General features: G+C 50.9%; 1 protein-coding gene across 1 annotated transcript in view; it reads right to left on the bottom strand.

The window, feature by feature from the left end:
- GAB2 (GRB2 associated binding protein 2) overlaps nucleotides 1-11,346 on the bottom strand; it is a 108,745-nt gene extending 97,399 nt beyond the window's left edge. The window contains exon 1 of the mRNA XM_065651591.1: nucleotides 11,094-11,346. Coding sequence (XP_065507663.1) covers nucleotides 11,094-11,165 — 72 coding nt within the window. The 5' untranslated portion in view covers nucleotides 11,166-11,346. The remainder of the gene's footprint in view (nucleotides 1-11,093) is intronic.
- Between the last annotated feature and the right edge of the window lie 5,350 nt (nucleotides 11,347-16,696).

Raw genomic sequence — 16,696 nt, 5'->3', positions numbered from 1 at the left:
GAAGGGAATGTAAGGCCAGAGCTCAAAAGGTGGCTCTGGGAGCAGCTCCATGGGTATGGTGCTGGGCCTAGCTAGTCTCAGACCAAAGCACAGCCCATTGCAGGTGGGATCCCTCTGAAAAGGCAGGTGGAGGGAGCCCTGTCACTAGGAAAGACCTGTCCTCAACTGGTTGACCGGTTTAAACCTCAAAACATTGATTTTTTTTTTTTTCCCCCCATGTTTTCTTCATGGTATCAGTTTCTACCACTGTGAATATCTGCATTACTCATGTCTCGTCTCCTTTAAAAGGTGCAAATTCAGAGTTGGTAGGAGGAGGCATGTTGCTCTCCCATCACACATCTATAGCGGAGGCAGAACTTGCTGAGGGAGACAAAAAGATCTTGCAAGCGTGAACATCTGTGACCGGCTCCCCTTCTACGTTTGACGTGGAGGGATCAGAAACATCTGATCACCTCTCCTGCGTGCAAATCCCACCTCTCCACGAGTGGGTTCAGGTGATGGGGTGGGACATCCCTCTCTTTGGTGATTCGCCAAACACTTTGGGCCACCTCCCGGGAGAAGGACCTTGGGGTGCTCCCAAAAGAGGTCCCACAAGCCAAGCTAAAACGCCGGGGCCCCTCTGCATGGACGGCAGCCCTGGGGGCTTTTACCAGAGCACTTTCTCATTCACTTGCTTTGGAAGGTGGCCGTCCCTCGCTGTTTTGGAGGCCTGTCACGTAAAGCTTTCCCAGGCTCCTAATCACTCTCGTCACCCTTCTCCAAAGACTCTGGTGTCAGAGGTCCACCCACACACGCATTGCTGCAGGATAAAGTTCTGATCGCCAGCAGGAAACCTCCCCGCTCCCTGTCCTGCCTCACTCCACACGCATAGAGAGCTCAGAGAGGGATCCGTACGGACAGGGCTAGGTTGAAACCTCCATCCCCATTTTCTAGCTTCCCCCGGGGACGAGGCTGAATCAGCTCTCAGCATCTCCTTCCCCTTGGCACACCCAGGAGGACCCCACACACTCCCCGTCACCCCTTTTCCATGGGGCACTGTTTCAAGCCAAGAGCTTCTCAAATACCACGTCCCCCTACAAATAAACAACAAAAAACCCCCGAAAGACGCTTAAATAAGTATATGGATGAAGATCTGCAGAACAGATTGGTAGCAATGACTGGTAACCCCCATTTAACATGGTTACTGACATTGCCCCATCCCTGGAGACATCCCAGGCCAGGCTGGACGGGGCTCTGAGCAACCTGAGCTGGTGCAGATGTCCCTGCTCATGGCAGGGGGGGCACTGGGGGAGCCTTGAAGGTCCCTTCCAACCCAAACTGCTCTATGAATCTATGATTCTATGATGACTACGAGAGAAAAAAATGCAGACAAACACAAATATCACCCAGCTCAACAGCAGTGCCAGACCTACAAAGTTCGTGTGACACAGCTCTCTGAAGCTGAAAATTTCAAAGACGCTTCAGTGTCACCAGAAAAGAGGAGGGAAAGGAAGGTTTACTAATCAGTTCTGGAAATTAGATGTAGTCCCCATTCGGCTATTGCATTAAGCGGCCAAGGAGTTTGTTCAGCAAGTCAACTTTCATCCTTTGGCAGTCACGTGAAAGTCCACGGGGATGTTCAGAAGGTCAGTGGGGAACCTGAACGGGCGAGGCTGCAGCTGTGATCATCAGCAAAACTTAATCACCGAAAACCTACAAAATTCAAAAGACCACAAATCTTTGACTCAAAATGTTATTTCCATTTTACCATATGGATGCAGGAGCTGGAACTCCACCAAAGAGATGTCTAAATGCCTTCCAAGGCAAACGCCTTTGGAAAATACCAGGTTTAAATGGAATAAGATGCATCACAAGCACTGAGATGCTATTAGGACAGCATCTTAGATCCAGGAGACATGATGGAAATATTTCAGCCCTGTCCAAAAGGCATTGGGGAGCAAAAGAAATAATACAACAAACGAACACAAGGTATTTCTGTCAATAGATTATAGGAAAAAGAGAGACTGAACATACAGGATTGAAAAATTCAGAGGCCATGTGAAGAAGCGCCCAGAGCAGGCAGAGATGGAAAAGCTTTCCAAGCAATGGAAAGGACGAAGCAATCCGAACACTTAATACAGAAATGTCTAAGAGCTGTTCTCAACCGGTCCTGCCTCCAAGCCACATTTCAACTATAAATAAAAATGTCCCATTTCTGGCCCAAAAAGTGAACCTCCCATCCTGAGAAGGCATCATTTTGGGGTGAGAATATTCACATTTTGGACAGAGAAGTTCATTTCTAGGCATTAGTGTAATGCAGACAACCGGCCTGATGCAAGACTTCCCAGATCGTGACCTTCTCCAGGAAAACTGCGCAAGAGCTCAGAAAATAAATTTTAAAAAGAGCTGAATAGGAAAAGATAAATCCAGAGACGAAATCCCCCCCTAGGTTGCTGGCATCGAATTATTCCAGATTCATTGGAAAAACAGGCACCGTTGGCTATCTCACACAGCAAGAAACATATGCTTCCAGCACTCATATTTTCCTCCCGTTCTTTAAAGGCACGGCTTGCAGGATGAAGATGACTATGAGCTTTATTTGGACCGAGGCAGATTTTTATTTATTTATTTATTATTATTATTATTATTATTATTTTCAATACAAACACCACACATATTTAAGTTGCTGTGTGGTTAGATATGATGGGCGACATAGGTACGACTGCACTGCGCGCGTTTGTGTGCTGACCTCGAGGAATTCCTCTTTGTACATTTTAAAACCAGGTCCTTGCAGGCATATCCGAGGTGCAAGCGTGTTTGCCCGGAGGCACGCACGTGTTCTGGATGGCTTCTTGAAGCCTCAGGTCTGTTCTCTGCAATTCCACATGCCGAATATTTGCCTTTTCTGCTGCTAATGGTGAATAAGAAGGAAAAGGGATGCTCCGCGCCGACTGCATCTATGCAGCCTCTTGTGTTCGCTGCCAATTTGCTGCTGGTTTAACCCGTGATAACCGCAAAACCGGTTTCACTTGGCAGCAAGGCGTCCAGGTGCTGATCCAGTTTCTCCAGATTTAGGCTGAAAAAGCTGAAGGAGAAGCAAACCCACCCATCCCTCTGCAAGAGAGAGGGACCTGGATCGCTTTGCACCAGCATCCCCAGGCCAGCAGCTCCAAAAGCTTTTGCCTAAAAGCATCCAGCCACGATGGGATATTTACATCGTGGTGTGCAAGGGTGTAAACTAGTCATTTCTAACACAAATGACTTCTTGGCTGGGATGAGAGACTGGAAAAGGCAAATAAAACCCCAACTCAGCTTTTACTCGCCTGGTTCCCTTCGACCCTGAAGTGCTGCGTGCCGGGGAAGGACCAGAGACCAGGCACAGAGATCATCTGATGTGCAAACAAGAGCGGGGATTTCTCTTTCTCAAGCTCTCTCTACTATTTAAAGTGGAATTACGGGAACCACTGCTAAACTGTGCAGACAACAAATGGAACTTTGGAGGGTAGGTCTGCTCCTGGCTGATTCACCCACACGAGGAGCGCGACTGTGGGTGCCCATAGCAGAGCTCCAGGATGCTCCGGGAGACTTTGGGGATGCTCGGCAGCTTTGGGGGCCTCTCCAGAGCCAGGTGTCGCAGTTGGTGGCATGGGCCAGGCTCTCACCAGCCCTGGTGACAGGGCCGGGTGTCTCGCTCGCAGCTCCGGGTGAGGAAATCACAGCAGCCTGTATTTACGCCAAACCATATGCCTAGGTGTGCCGCAATTAAAACGCCGTAAAACCACCCAGCCAAAGGACGGTGTGGGATAATAAGCATTTGCATACTGTTGATTCTCGGCTTAGTGGGGTTTTTTTGCCCAAGTCCTTGGCGGGATGGGACTATCCCACGGAGAAGGGCTGAGAAGGGAAGGAGAGGCCGCGCAGAATGACAGCAGTTCAAAAACCTGTCAGCTCTATTGCTGCTCTCCGCTCACCGTGAAGTCAATCAAACTCTCTCCTCCCCATTTCTCCCACCTCCCGCAATCAGAATAAATACAGCACTTCATAGTGATGACAAAGTGTAAGATCCACTTAAGCATTACGATAGGGAAGTGAGGCTTCAAAGACTTGCACGGAGTACTGGAAGGAAGGGCAGTTTGTATTAAAAGCAGTAATTTCCAAATTTTTTGGATGAATTCATCTCAGAGAGCCCCCAGATGACCTTGGCACCCTCGCCGTCTAAATTCCTGCTGTAAGCACTACGTACTTCTGCGGACCAGCTGCAAGCCCTTTCCATAGCGTCACACATTAAACCACCAGCCTGCGAGCAGCTCGGAAACCCCTGGCTCAGGTAGAGGAGATAAAGCCAAACTGAGCTCCCAGCTGTGGGAATGACCCTGAACACAAGTGAAGCCAAACCACTGACTCGCTCCGTGCCTCAGTTTCCCCATCTCGCCAGATCCCTCAGGGCAGATACGGTCTCACAAAACACCCAGTGCATTGAGCCCCAATCCCAGTTGCCTCAGATATTACTGTAATCCAAATAAATAATACTTGCTCTGCCTTTGAGTCACTACTATAAATTATGTGCTTCAGTCTGGTAAACACTGTTACATCACCTCTTGCATTTGACAATCGCTAAAAGAAAAAAAATAGGGAAAAAAAAAGAGCAGGGTTTCAGTATCGCTTCTGCTGTTTTCCAAAGAGAAATGAAGCCAGCTTCCTCTTACACTTTCCTCAAGTATTGTTTGTCTTTCTTAAGTTCAACCTGCGCTTTGCCACCATCAATCTTTCACATCCACCAGGGACTTTGCCAGGGCCACGGGCCAGCTCTGAAGTCATGACAGACAGCTGAAGATTCACTCAAGCTGCCTTAGCAAAGCCAAAGCACCAGGAAAATCCACCGGTTTCGCTCCCCACACAACACATGGACTCCTGACGGGCACGTCCCCCTCGGCCGACGCAATTCCTCGGGAAGCTGTTTGGGTTAACCCTGACCAAACCAGTTTGAGTTGCAGCAGCTGAAGAGCTGCCCCAGCACAGCACTTCCCCCAGGTTGCTCGTGTTGGTAGAAAACCGAACAAGGACCATCCACCTGCCCAGGGAGCTGCGCTAAAGCAGCTACTTTGCTTGCTAGTTTGGTGGCTTCACATTGCGCGGAGGTATCAGAAACGTTGGGTTGGAGGCACCTTGGGAGGTCTCTAGTCCAGCCTTGCATTTGAGGTGGGACTAGATCAGGTTAGATGGGATTTCTCCTGGACAAGGCTTGAACATCTCCAAAGACGGACCCTGCAGCCTCTGCAGGAACCTGCTCCTCTACACCACGACCTTCCCAGTGGAGAGGTTTTCCCAACACCCAACCTGAATCCGCAAACTGGGTTGCGGTTGTTGCCTCTTCTTTTGTCACCTGCCGCAGCTGAGACGAGTTTGATTCCACCATCTCCGTAACCACCCTTCAAGTAGCTGCGAGTTATTAGATTGAGAGCATCACGATGACAACACACCACCGTCTGATTGCACCCGGAAAATATTACGGCGGGTGAAGGAACCCACTCCCACACCCAAACAAAACAAGCCTGAGAGAAGGTTGCGGGGAAGAAGTTGTCGATTTTGACTCATCAGCAATGATGCAGCAGAGAAACAAGTTATGGAGCGTGACCTTTGTGCGGTGTTGCACAAGAGAGGTGGTGCTGGAGGGCGCTGCCCTTGCAGGCAAAATGCACCCCCTGACCTGCAAAACCTTCTCCGGTGGAGCAAGTGTTGGACCCTCCTCTGAATCCTGGGGCAGATGACAACAGCTAAAACGTCGGATGGTCTCTTCTGAATCAAGCCTGGAGATGATGTGGGAGGAGCAGGGTGCAGCTTGACAGCTGGAGTAAGACGCAAAGCCAAGGAGTTCAGTGCTGTCAAAACTGTCAAAACTTGTCTGCACTGGCTAAGAAGACTTTCCAGAGTCCCACGAGCAGATCCAGGTGACATGATTTGTGACCAAAACCTTCTTTGCTCTCTCTCCCTGACGCTCAAAATCCATAAGTTCACCTAAACCAGCACTGGAAGGGACTTTTGGAGAATTTGTCAAATTTATTCCACTGCCTCAAACCAGGATCAGCTCTCCTGAAGCACTTTGCTCTTTGGCCAAACTGCCCATCGAAACTTCCACCGATGGAGACTCCGAGCCCATCCCAAACCATCTGTTCCACTGCTCCGCTCCTCTGGCAATCAGAGGTGAGGAAGATTTTCCCTAACTCTTGTTTCCTTTGCTGCAGCTTGAGCTCAGCACTACTTGGCCTCCCACCACAGGCCAAGGAGAACAGTTCACTCCCTGCCCAGGCTGGACGGGGCTCTGAGCAACCTGAGCTGGTGCAGATGTCCCTGCTCATGGCAGGAGGGGCACTGGATGAGCTTGGAAGGTCCCTTCCAACCCAAACTGTTCTATGATTCGATGATTCCCCTCCACAGCTAGACTTGACATACTTGAGGACTGTTATTTCTCCTCTCAGTCCTCTCATCCCTAGACTAAACAACCTCATTTCCTTCAGTCTTGCCCATTTTTTGGTGCTTTTCTCCTGAGTTTCTGCAACTGTTTACTATTTTCGGTAGATGGGAGCATCTTGAATCAGGCATGGCACAGCTGATCATGACATCTATCCATTAAAACTCCTTAGAGAAAAGAGAAACAAACAAACAAACAAACACAAACAAAACGCCCACTTTGCTTAATACCCTTTTTTTGGTATTTTGATGCAGAGTTAAAGGGATTTCCTTTCATCTCTAAAATTTCATCCCAATTAGCATCATGCCGAAGTCCACCTGGCACCTCCACCATCTGAGCAGCCAAAGACTTCTCTGCTCCAGTGGTCCTACTTCAGTCCACATCTTATGTCTTCATTTCAGGAGGACATCCTCGCTATGCATTCTCGACTGGGATGTGAAGGATCTACTTTGGGGGCCAAAAGAAGTCTGAGCAACCTGATCTGGGTGCAGATGTCCCTGCTCATGGCAGGGGTGGCACTGGATGAGCTTTGAAGGTCCCTTCCAACCCAAACTGTTCTACGATTCTATGGTTCTAAGTCCTTCATCGGGGAGTTACCCCTGGGAATAGGGCTGCAATCAGTAAACCAGCCTGTTATGTCCCCCTTAACCTCTTCTGTACACCCCGCAGGAGAGGAGCAAGGTCTTCTCATGACCTTGATTAAACTGTTTCTACTTGATGTAGAAATGACCACTGATGCACAAAGCCAAACTCTCCCCCCAGTTAAACCAGTGTGGGGAGGGAAGCACTAAAAGATTGTAAAACCAGTGCAAGACGAGCAGCTTTTGTTTTAGTCGGAACTGTAGACACACGTCTCAGCCAGACAGAAAACGCTCTGACTTCACGGTACATAAATGAGGCAAAGCGCAGTGATTTAATGAGAGGCAGCTAAGAGCTCCTCTACAACGCCAGCAGTTATTTTTTACATTGCTGTTCAGCCAGAGAGCCCCCCCCGCCGCGAACCCCATCGTGCCGGGCAGCGGAGAGACACAAACCACCGCTCTAAAGCCACGTCTAACTCGGGAGACAACAGACAGGCACGTCCAGCGAGGGAGCACCAGCAGGCGGTGAGTCAGAACACACCAGCACAACATGCGCTGGTCTCGGCTCATCGGTCACACAGCTACAGCCAAGGGTTTTGTTTAGGGATTGTGTTGGGTTTGGTTTTTTTTTTTTTTTTCATTATTATTATATTTTTGCATGTGTGTTTTAAGGAGGAGCCAGGAGGAGAACTGAAGGGCAGCTCTGTGCTTCGTGGCTGCGTTCAAGGAGATCCTTCCATGCGTGAAAGTCAGAAGGGGAGAAGGTGGGGACAGACTTTTTAGCAGGGCCTGTTGCGAAAGGACAAGGGGAAATGGTTTTAAACTAAAAGAAGGGAGATTTGCGTTAGGCACAAGGAAGAAATTGTTGGCCCTGAGGGTGGTGAGAGCCTGTCCCAGGTTGGCCAGAGAGGTGGTGGATGCCCCATCCCTGGAGACATCCCAGGCCAGGCTGGACGGGGCTCTGAGCAACCTGAGCTGGTGCAGATGTCCCTGCTCATGGCAGGGGGGGCACTGGGGGAGCTTGGAAGGTCCCTTCCAACCCAAACTAGTCTGTGATTCTATGAAGGTTTGTCTGAAAACAAAAAAAAAAAAAAAAAAGAAAAATCAAGCAGACAACGGAGCTTGGCATCCCGAGCAGGACAGAGGTGGAAGGTGGTATTTTGGTACTGCCATTACTTTTGACCTTCAGTTGTTTGCTTACCTTTTATTTTCAATACTATAGTAGCCTCTAAAGGGCTTGTCCAAGATCATGGCCAAACTGCCCAGGGTCTACATGACTCCCTGTCCCCAGTTATGAGGCAGAAAAGAGGCACAATCCGTCTCACCCTTGAAGCAGTCATCGTTTGATCAGATGGATGTCACCCAACACGAGGGACTCTGGACCTCGGTATTTCCCAGAGCATTGTACAAAGAGGCCCAACATAAAATATCCAACAATTTCACATAAATGCAATCCTCTGAGGTCAAACCAAGCAGGTAGTGCCGTAAATGTAGATTAATGTTGTGTGGATCAGGTGTGGAGAAAAGTCCCCTCCCCAACCACTCTGGATGGAAGTTACAAAGAAAATTTAGCACCCTCCCCTCTTGCCAAGGGTCTCCTTGAAAAGTAAAACCAAAACGAAGCCAGGCTTATAAAAGCACAGCACTTCAAGGGCAGAGTCAGCAACACACCCATGTGCAGACACGTACATTTGAAATGCATTTGTCAAATGAAAAAATAAATCTATCATCTACCCTGTGTCAATACAGCCAGAGCAGGAACTTCAAACCCGATTAGCAGCATCCTGCAGCCTGAGATTTCTCCTTTGAGGTCTCAAAGCAGAACATAAACCGAAGGCACAAGGAAAGTGGCAAAGCCAGCGATTTAGCGCCTTGCCTTTGAGTCCGTACAAAGGCCGGCGTAACACCGTGGTGGCTGAAAACTTGCGTTTTCTGCACAAAAATCGATGATCAACCATGTGGGCTCGTTGTAGATGAAGGCAGGTTTTGGGAGAGCAAAGCCATCAGCCTCGGGCTCTACCACATCGAGCTGCTCTGAACCACCACCAAAGAGAACGTGACCAACACACCAACGCCCTGAACGCGCGCCGCAGCTATATAAATATTACGATATTAATAATAATGCGTTAAAAAGCAAGGGGACGGGGCACCGCCGAGCGAGACGCGGCCCGAGTTAAGCCCAACGCTTTCAAATCCAGCCCCCGATGCAGGAAGCCGGCACAGCTGGTGTGCCTGGAAGGGAAGTCCCACCGACCACAGCGCCGGGACGGCTCCGACACGGCGATCCCCACGAGTGACATCTGCCCGGCGTCGCTTCCTGCCCCGCCGAGCCCGCGTGGGACGCCCGGGGACATCGGCACGGCACCGCTTCCTCCTGGGGGGGAACGGGGATGTTTTTTGGGAACATAGGTGGCTTGCGAAGCACTTTGGGATGCGTCTGGATGAAAAGCGCTCTTATGCACGTCGGTAATTAGCGCTGGCCGCCGGTGTGTCGCACCCTCGTGTAGAGAGCTTGGCAGATTTTATTTGGCTCTCGCTGGAATGCCGGAGCACAAGCTGGATATTCAGAAGGTGATGTGAGCGCCCTTTCACGGGGCAGATGCTGGGGAGCTAATGATGTTTGACGAGTTAAGGCCACCGGTGACTCAGGATCGGCAATTAGTTGATTTCTGCGGGAGGAAGGTGCTTTGCTCCATTAAGCTAAAAGCATCCTCCACAGTTCAGCGTGCACAAAGTCGTTCTGCCCATCTCCCACAAAGCCCCATACATTGGAGGTTTGATATTTCTCACGTAAACACCCCGTTTTACCTTTGCCTCGGTACATTTTGGGCGACAGGGAGAGGGAAGAACCAGATTCCCTCACAGCTACATCCCGCAGAAGGGGATCAGGCACACAAGGATCGCCGAGAGCGACCAGACTCGCAGCCTAACGCAAGGAGATGCAGCCTATGGGGCTGCACCCACTTTGGACCAGACTAAAAACTCTGGATCACACATCAGATACTCCTCCAGCCCTGCCCTAGCCTGTGATACAGGACTACAGACACCCACCTCCCTCTCGCGCTGCTGTCAATCGATAACAGGCGCTGGGGAGCCACCACCTGCACTCGTTCCGCCCACTGTGCCCAAAATCCATGCAGGCAGAAGCCACAGGACCAAAGGACGATACGGCTGGTGTCCCCCCCCGGCAAGGGAGAGCATCCGGCTCCCTCCCCGAGGCTGCGTCCCCGCCAACCGAAACCCGGTAGAGGTTGGTCACCGGAGTCAGGGAGTGGGACCCCGGCGTCACCCCGGGGAGCGATGTGCCGAGTCATAGGACGGCAGCTCGACGTGGCCGCGTCTCTGAGCTCCAACGTCGGGCGAGACGCTCGGGCGGAGGGCACAGAGAACAGTTATTTCTTTGGGCGAGCGGGGAGCGCGGCAGGGCTGGCACTGGGACCCTCTTTTTACAACTTCTTTGAAGTGTTTGATGTCAGCCGCCCGCGACACAAAAGGCTATCGAAGAGCTACTGGTGATATCTTCAAAGGCTCGGAACGCTCAATGATTAATAGGAACCGTGCGCGGGGAGGGGGAAAGCGACCGTTATGGGGATGTTGCGGGGGGGGGGATCCGAGATGTATTACCTTTAGTCTTTGGGACAAAGGTATTCCCGACCTCCCCTAAAACGCACCACTTCAAAGGAGGGGGTGTGACAGCCGCAGGTCGCGGTCACCGCGGGGCGCAGCAAAACTGCCCCAAAACCGGGGGGCGAGGGGGGGACCGCTCCCACCGTGCCCGTCACCCCGCTGCCAAGCATGGGACGAGCCGGGGGGGCTCAGAGATGCTCCCACCCAAATTCCCGGAGCAGCAGGAGCCACGATCAAGCACGATCAACCACGATATCAACCACGATCAACCCTCCCAGCCCGGGCAGGGGGCACCGCCGCCCTGCGGCAGGTGCAGCGGGGCGGGCAGCGGCTGCCGGGGGTGGAAGGGAGATTAGAAGGAGGGGGGATCCCTTCCCGGAGCCGGGGGTAGCGATGAGCCAGGGGTAGCGATAAGATAGAGGTAGGTTGAGACTTACGTATCTCCGTAACTTCTTCTCCGGCGGTGACTTTCGGAGCCAGCCCGAACACACCACCTCCCCGCCGCTCATCGCGGCCGCAACCGGGCGCTGCCTCCCCGGGCGCTCAGCGCCGGCAGCGCCGGCCCATGGAGGGCGGTGGGCGGGTGGATGGAGGGATGGATGAGCGGGTGGGTGGGTGGATGTATAGATGGATGGATGGATGGATGGATGGGAGGGGGGCGACGAGCGCCTCCCCCCGCCGCCGCCGCCGCCGCCGAGCTGCGAGCGGGGAAGCAGGAAACCGGCTCCTTCCCCGGCTCACCACGCCTCCCGCCGCGTTAAAGACACAAACCCCGCGGGGAACAGGGGCTGCCCGGCCCCCCCCGAGGGCTCCCTCCCACCCGGGAGGGGCTGGTTCTCATTCCCGTCCACCCCCCGCACTCATACGCTACCTACAGAGAAACTTTATCCATAGCGCAGCGCGGCATCTCCATCCAAAAGTCGCCCCCCCGCCCCGCCCCAACCCCTCTAAGGTTTAATCTCCCGAGGATCTTTCCCATCTCTGGGTGGAAAAAGGTTCTTCTCACCCCAGAAAGGAGAGGCTGGGGTTCGCCCCGCTGCGCTCGGGGGCTTGTGTGGGAGATGCAAGTGCCATAGGAAAGAAAACAAAGAGGCTGGGCAAGAAACAGCCAAATGTCAAAAGACAGCAAAAAACCCTCCTGGATTTAGAAAAGAAAAAAAGAGAGGGGAATCGATAAAAGCTTCATATTTTATTATTGATTTTTAAATAATGGAGCTGTGCCCACTGAAAGGGGATTTGACTGCCACTGGAGTCTCACACAGACAAGCCAGGGTTCGTATTACAGCGTTTTATACCCTGGCTGAGATTAACTATCACCTTCCAGATCTAGAAACACCGTACATTTAAAAGTCTGATCCTCTCCGCGGCTCAGGCAGCACTAAAACTTCCCTGCGAGCAGTATTACGCTCTCACCCTCCTTTTGCTGCATCCTTAAAAGCAAAAACCTGGGCAGGGCACCCAGAAAAGCCGAGTCCTCCCAGCTCAAGACACTCTCAGGCCGCCCACTAATTAGGAAAATACAACTCGGGGATGGATTTCCAAGACCTGTCTCTATACGGCGGCTCTGCCCCAAACCTGCTTGGGCACATTCAGTCCTCCCTGCCTTGATTTCCCTGCCTGTCCAACCTCCGTGGGCAGGGACGGTCCCTCCTGACGTGGTTTGTGCCGTGGCTGGTGCAATAACAGCTCCGCGCTGGCTGGATGCTCTGCTCTATGTCAAACAACAACAATCTTTATATAACGCTGCTCGCCCAGGGATCTTGCGTCACTTCGGAGCCGTAATTACAACTCGCTCGCCTCTGGGAGGGAGGCACGACACCTCTTTTCAAGATGGGGACAGCACACTTAAGCCATATGTTGTTTATCATCTTTGTGAATACATAGAGGAGGGGAATAACCCCTTAAAGAACAAGTCCATCATTTGTTAGGAATGGGTGTTTTTTTTTTTTTTCCCAATAGCTTTGTTTTTCTTTTTCTGCCAGTGAAACGCAAAGGCTAAAAAAGATTTTTCTACCTTTCCAATGCCCAAAGGAAGGGCCTGATTCTATTTAAGCGCTGGGTGATCTCCGCGTGGATCAGCTCGCCCGTCTCTGCCGATGCGGCGTGTGCGATGCAGCTGAGCGCAGCGGAGAATGGCCAGCGCTGCCTTATCCAGCCGTATCAATTTACATCGTGCGAGAGTGAGAGTCTCACCCGAAAACTCTCCTGGGTTAGAAACACGTAGAGCATTCGCAGGGAAAACCGCGTCCTGGTGACCCGCGCTTGAGAGATCTTCCCAAAACCCAGAGCAATTTCAGGGAGGCTGGTGACCTGCTGGGGATTTATAAAGACCTAATGGAGAGCAGAGGATCATGATTAATACGCAGGTATCGTGCAAAGCTGTTCCACGGGGTACGTTAATGATTCACAGGTTAGGAATTCGCTCATACTGACACCGATGCAAAGTGGTATCAGTTTGAAGACCAGTTACGGAGAACCCTGTCCGCATTTTTATGTTAACAGCTTTCACCAGGTGGAGTTGAAACACTTCATTTGGGCGATGGATGTTTAAAGAAATGCTCCGTAATTACCATCGTGTGAACTGGAATGAATTATTTTACATATTCCATGACAGCCTTTGTTTTATTACCCTGCTCTCTTGCTGTACTATCCTCTCTCTCCGCTCATCCCCTAATCTGCATCACATTTACTGACTTGGTTATATCACCAGATATATCTGAACGGTGTCCAAAACATGAAGTACCCCATGAATTCTTTTTTTCCTGCTTTTGGTGATGCCTGATACAAGTACCCCGGATTGCTGGGACTTTTGGATGGGAAACGGGTTGTGTTTTCTGTACACTTAAATATGCTGCCATCTCAAACGTGAAATATAAGCTCTGCGCAGAGAAACGCTCAAAACAAAGACGCTCCACGTGAACGTGCCTCCCTAATTCCACTGTGGCTGTACGCAGGGTGGGAACAGCGAGTTAATTCTGGCACCGAGCTGCCAGATTACATACGATCCAACGCATGTAACGACGTTACAATGCTGGCCCCACTTAAAGCATTTGGCCAAGAATACAAATATTACCCCCAAACGCCTCTTGGAGTTAAAGACGACGTATGTCATGAAGGCGGCTCTGATTTGGCAGCGCTTGCACGTTCGTAACAGTTTTACCGTCTTCAAGCTGTTCCTCCAAGCGGCGGCGGAGCCTGAACTCGGGCTGGCCCCAGCTGAGTGTGAACATCTCCGGAGTCGGAGCGAACAGCCAGCAGCCTTGGCGGAAAACTGTGGAAAACCACATCCCTGCGTCGGAAAAACACGACGAGGGAGTTATACGAAACCATCGAGAATCCGTCTCTGCCAGCCAGAGCAACTGGAGGGGGAACAGCAGAATTAGCAGGCATAGCAAGGGAGAAATAAAGAGATGCCGTGTAAGAAATCATAATCCTCGCACAAGGGTAGGGCGGAAAGAAAAACGTTTTTTTTCTAAGAAAAAGGCCTTGTGCCGCGTGTTTAATGTGGCGGGGTGCGCAAAAAAGTGACACTTTCTCCTATAGAAATCGCTGGGGTTTTGAATGGTAACCTTCAGCGTGCTTCCCTGTTCTCGGCTGAAACTGAAACCTGTGAAAAATCTCAAGTTCCAAGAAAGAAACCACAATGCCCACCGCTCCTCCTGCCTGCTCCAAACCTATTTAAATGAGCTGTGCCATCTACCGGCAGCTGGGAAAGCAGCAGGCAGAGCGGGTCGGTGGTGTGAGCAGCGGGAATGGATGGATGGACGGACGGACGGACGGATGGATGGAGACACAGGGCATTTCCCAGGGATTAGGGACCAGCTGGCTGAAATGCTCTGGGCTACTCACCCCAGTCAGGCACTAATCCCTTGCAAATGCCCTATATTGAGGTTAATATAAACTGAATTATGCTGGGGGCTGGGACGGGAGGCTTTAAAAATCTGCTGTGCTGCTTGGCGCTATATGCCTGCTTTTCAATTCTGAGCGAACGCTGCATCTCATGAGATCCAGCTCCACAACAATATGACCTGACTTTATCTTCACAAAACAGTTCCTGCCGCAGAGCTAGATGGAAGCAGGTTTGGTTTTTTTTTTTATTTCATGAAGACTTTTCAAGGTTAAAAAAAAAATTAATAGTATCTTTCAAGAACTCAAGTCTTTTCATGCTTTGCACCCTCCCTAAAAGAGCCCAGCAAGCCCCACAGAACAACCGCAATCGAAGCCAAACCACAAGATGGTCCTTTCCTTCACATGATAAGACAGCAGCTCCAGCAGCACTGGCTGCTTTCCACGCACGGGGGGAATAGTAGCACAGGATGCTTTGATCAGATAATGAGACAGTTTGAAGCATCTTCACAACCGTGTTCCGTCAAAGATGGGGGCATCAGAGCTGATGCCGTAATAGAGATTCAATAAAGAGAGAAAGGAAGGGATGACTCGCAGGTCTGCAGTGTTCAAGGCGCACACGATCCCTTGGACTTGGGGAGATCCAGACCAGACATGAGGAAGAAATTTTTTACACTGAGGGTGATGAGACACTGGCCCAGGTTGGCCAGAGAGGTGGTGGATGAACCATCCCTGGAGACATCCCAGGCCAGGCTGGACGGGGCTCTGAGCAACGTGAGCTGGGTGAAGATGTCCCTGCCCATGGCAGGGCTTGGACCGGACGAGCTTTGAAGGTCCCTTCCAAACCAAACTATTCTATGATTCTATGACCTGATGGTCCAGTTGCTAGTGGTGGCGACGGGAAAACAACGGGTTAAACCTGCTTTGTCCCTTCTCCACTGGAAATCCTGGCAAAACCCAGCAGATCCCATCAAGAACAGATGCAGATGACTGGGCAGCATGGGGAGGGGGCCGGTGCTGAGCGGGACGGTGTCTGTGGATGCAGGCAGAGGGCACGGCCAGTCCTCACACTCAAAGATAATTAAACGGGTTTTTCTATTCGGGAGCCACAGTCCAAGCTGCAGCCCAGTCCTGCTTCCCTCAGTAAACTGGACAGTTACAAATAATTTCGTTTGGTGCTGAGCTGGGACAGAATGCTACTGAAATATTTCTCTGTTTCATGCCCAGACAGAGCTTCTCCATACCTGGTCCTTCCTTCTAGAATGGATGAGTTCCCCATGCACACCCTCCTGCCTGGGTCCAGATACATTTTTAGGAGCTACGTTCAGCTTTTTTCTTTTTCTCCTGATGAGATGAGAAGCTCTGCGTGGAAAGGACTCCCTCTACGGACACTATTTGGCACAATAGGGCTTTGACCGCAGCTGGACCCGCCAGCGCAAGCAACCATAAAACAAATGGTAATAAAACAAGCAGGGAGAAGCCTTTGCTGGGCTCACCCGACCCTGGTGTACTCTCACATCCTCAGGCATTACTTGAAGAGCAGATGGTGCTCTGTGGTAGAGCAAACGAGCAATTATCCTCCTGACACCCCGCGAGGCCTCCCCGCGTGTGATCGCAAGAAGTTACTTCACCCCAAGCTAAGAGCTGTTGTCTGGCTTTTCAGTATAATTGGATGTAATCGAGTTTAATTTGGTTGGTGCAGTAACTCTGAAGACTTTTATAACTGGATTATTGTTGGATCAACGGTCATGTGCCATTATATTTGCTGGTCAAAACAGAAGCCAGAATGAAAACAGATGCTTTCCCCCTGCTCCTCCTTCCAACAACACCCCTTCGGGATATGAGCTTGGGCTGTACGGTCAACATAACGAACTAAAAATTCTATTAGAAGAAGGAAGTCATTGCTGTCATATTACCTTCAGGCTTCTCCTAGAAAGCATAAATTATTTAGAGTATGTATCTCTACGTTTGTTTACAAGCCTAGACCATGCATGGCTTAGAGCTAAAGCTACTGGAGGACAGACCTACGATGCACATGAGTTTTGAGACATCTAAGTCTTATTATCCTCACTGTACAAGCAGGGAAGCCGAGGCCACGAGCAGGAGTGAATGGCTGACGAGCCTCCTCAGGTCTCATTTTCTGCTGCACATGACCAGGAATATACAAAATGCTGTGTTTACAGCAGACATAGCT

Source organism: Caloenas nicobarica, chromosome 1 (assembly GCF_036013445.1).
Source record: "Caloenas nicobarica isolate bCalNic1 chromosome 1, bCalNic1.hap1, whole genome shotgun sequence".
NCBI classification, from domain to species: domain Eukaryota; kingdom Metazoa; phylum Chordata; class Aves; order Columbiformes; family Columbidae; genus Caloenas; species Caloenas nicobarica.
The sequence above is the reverse complement of the archived record's forward strand: the minus strand, read 5'-3'. Positions and strand labels throughout refer to the sequence as shown.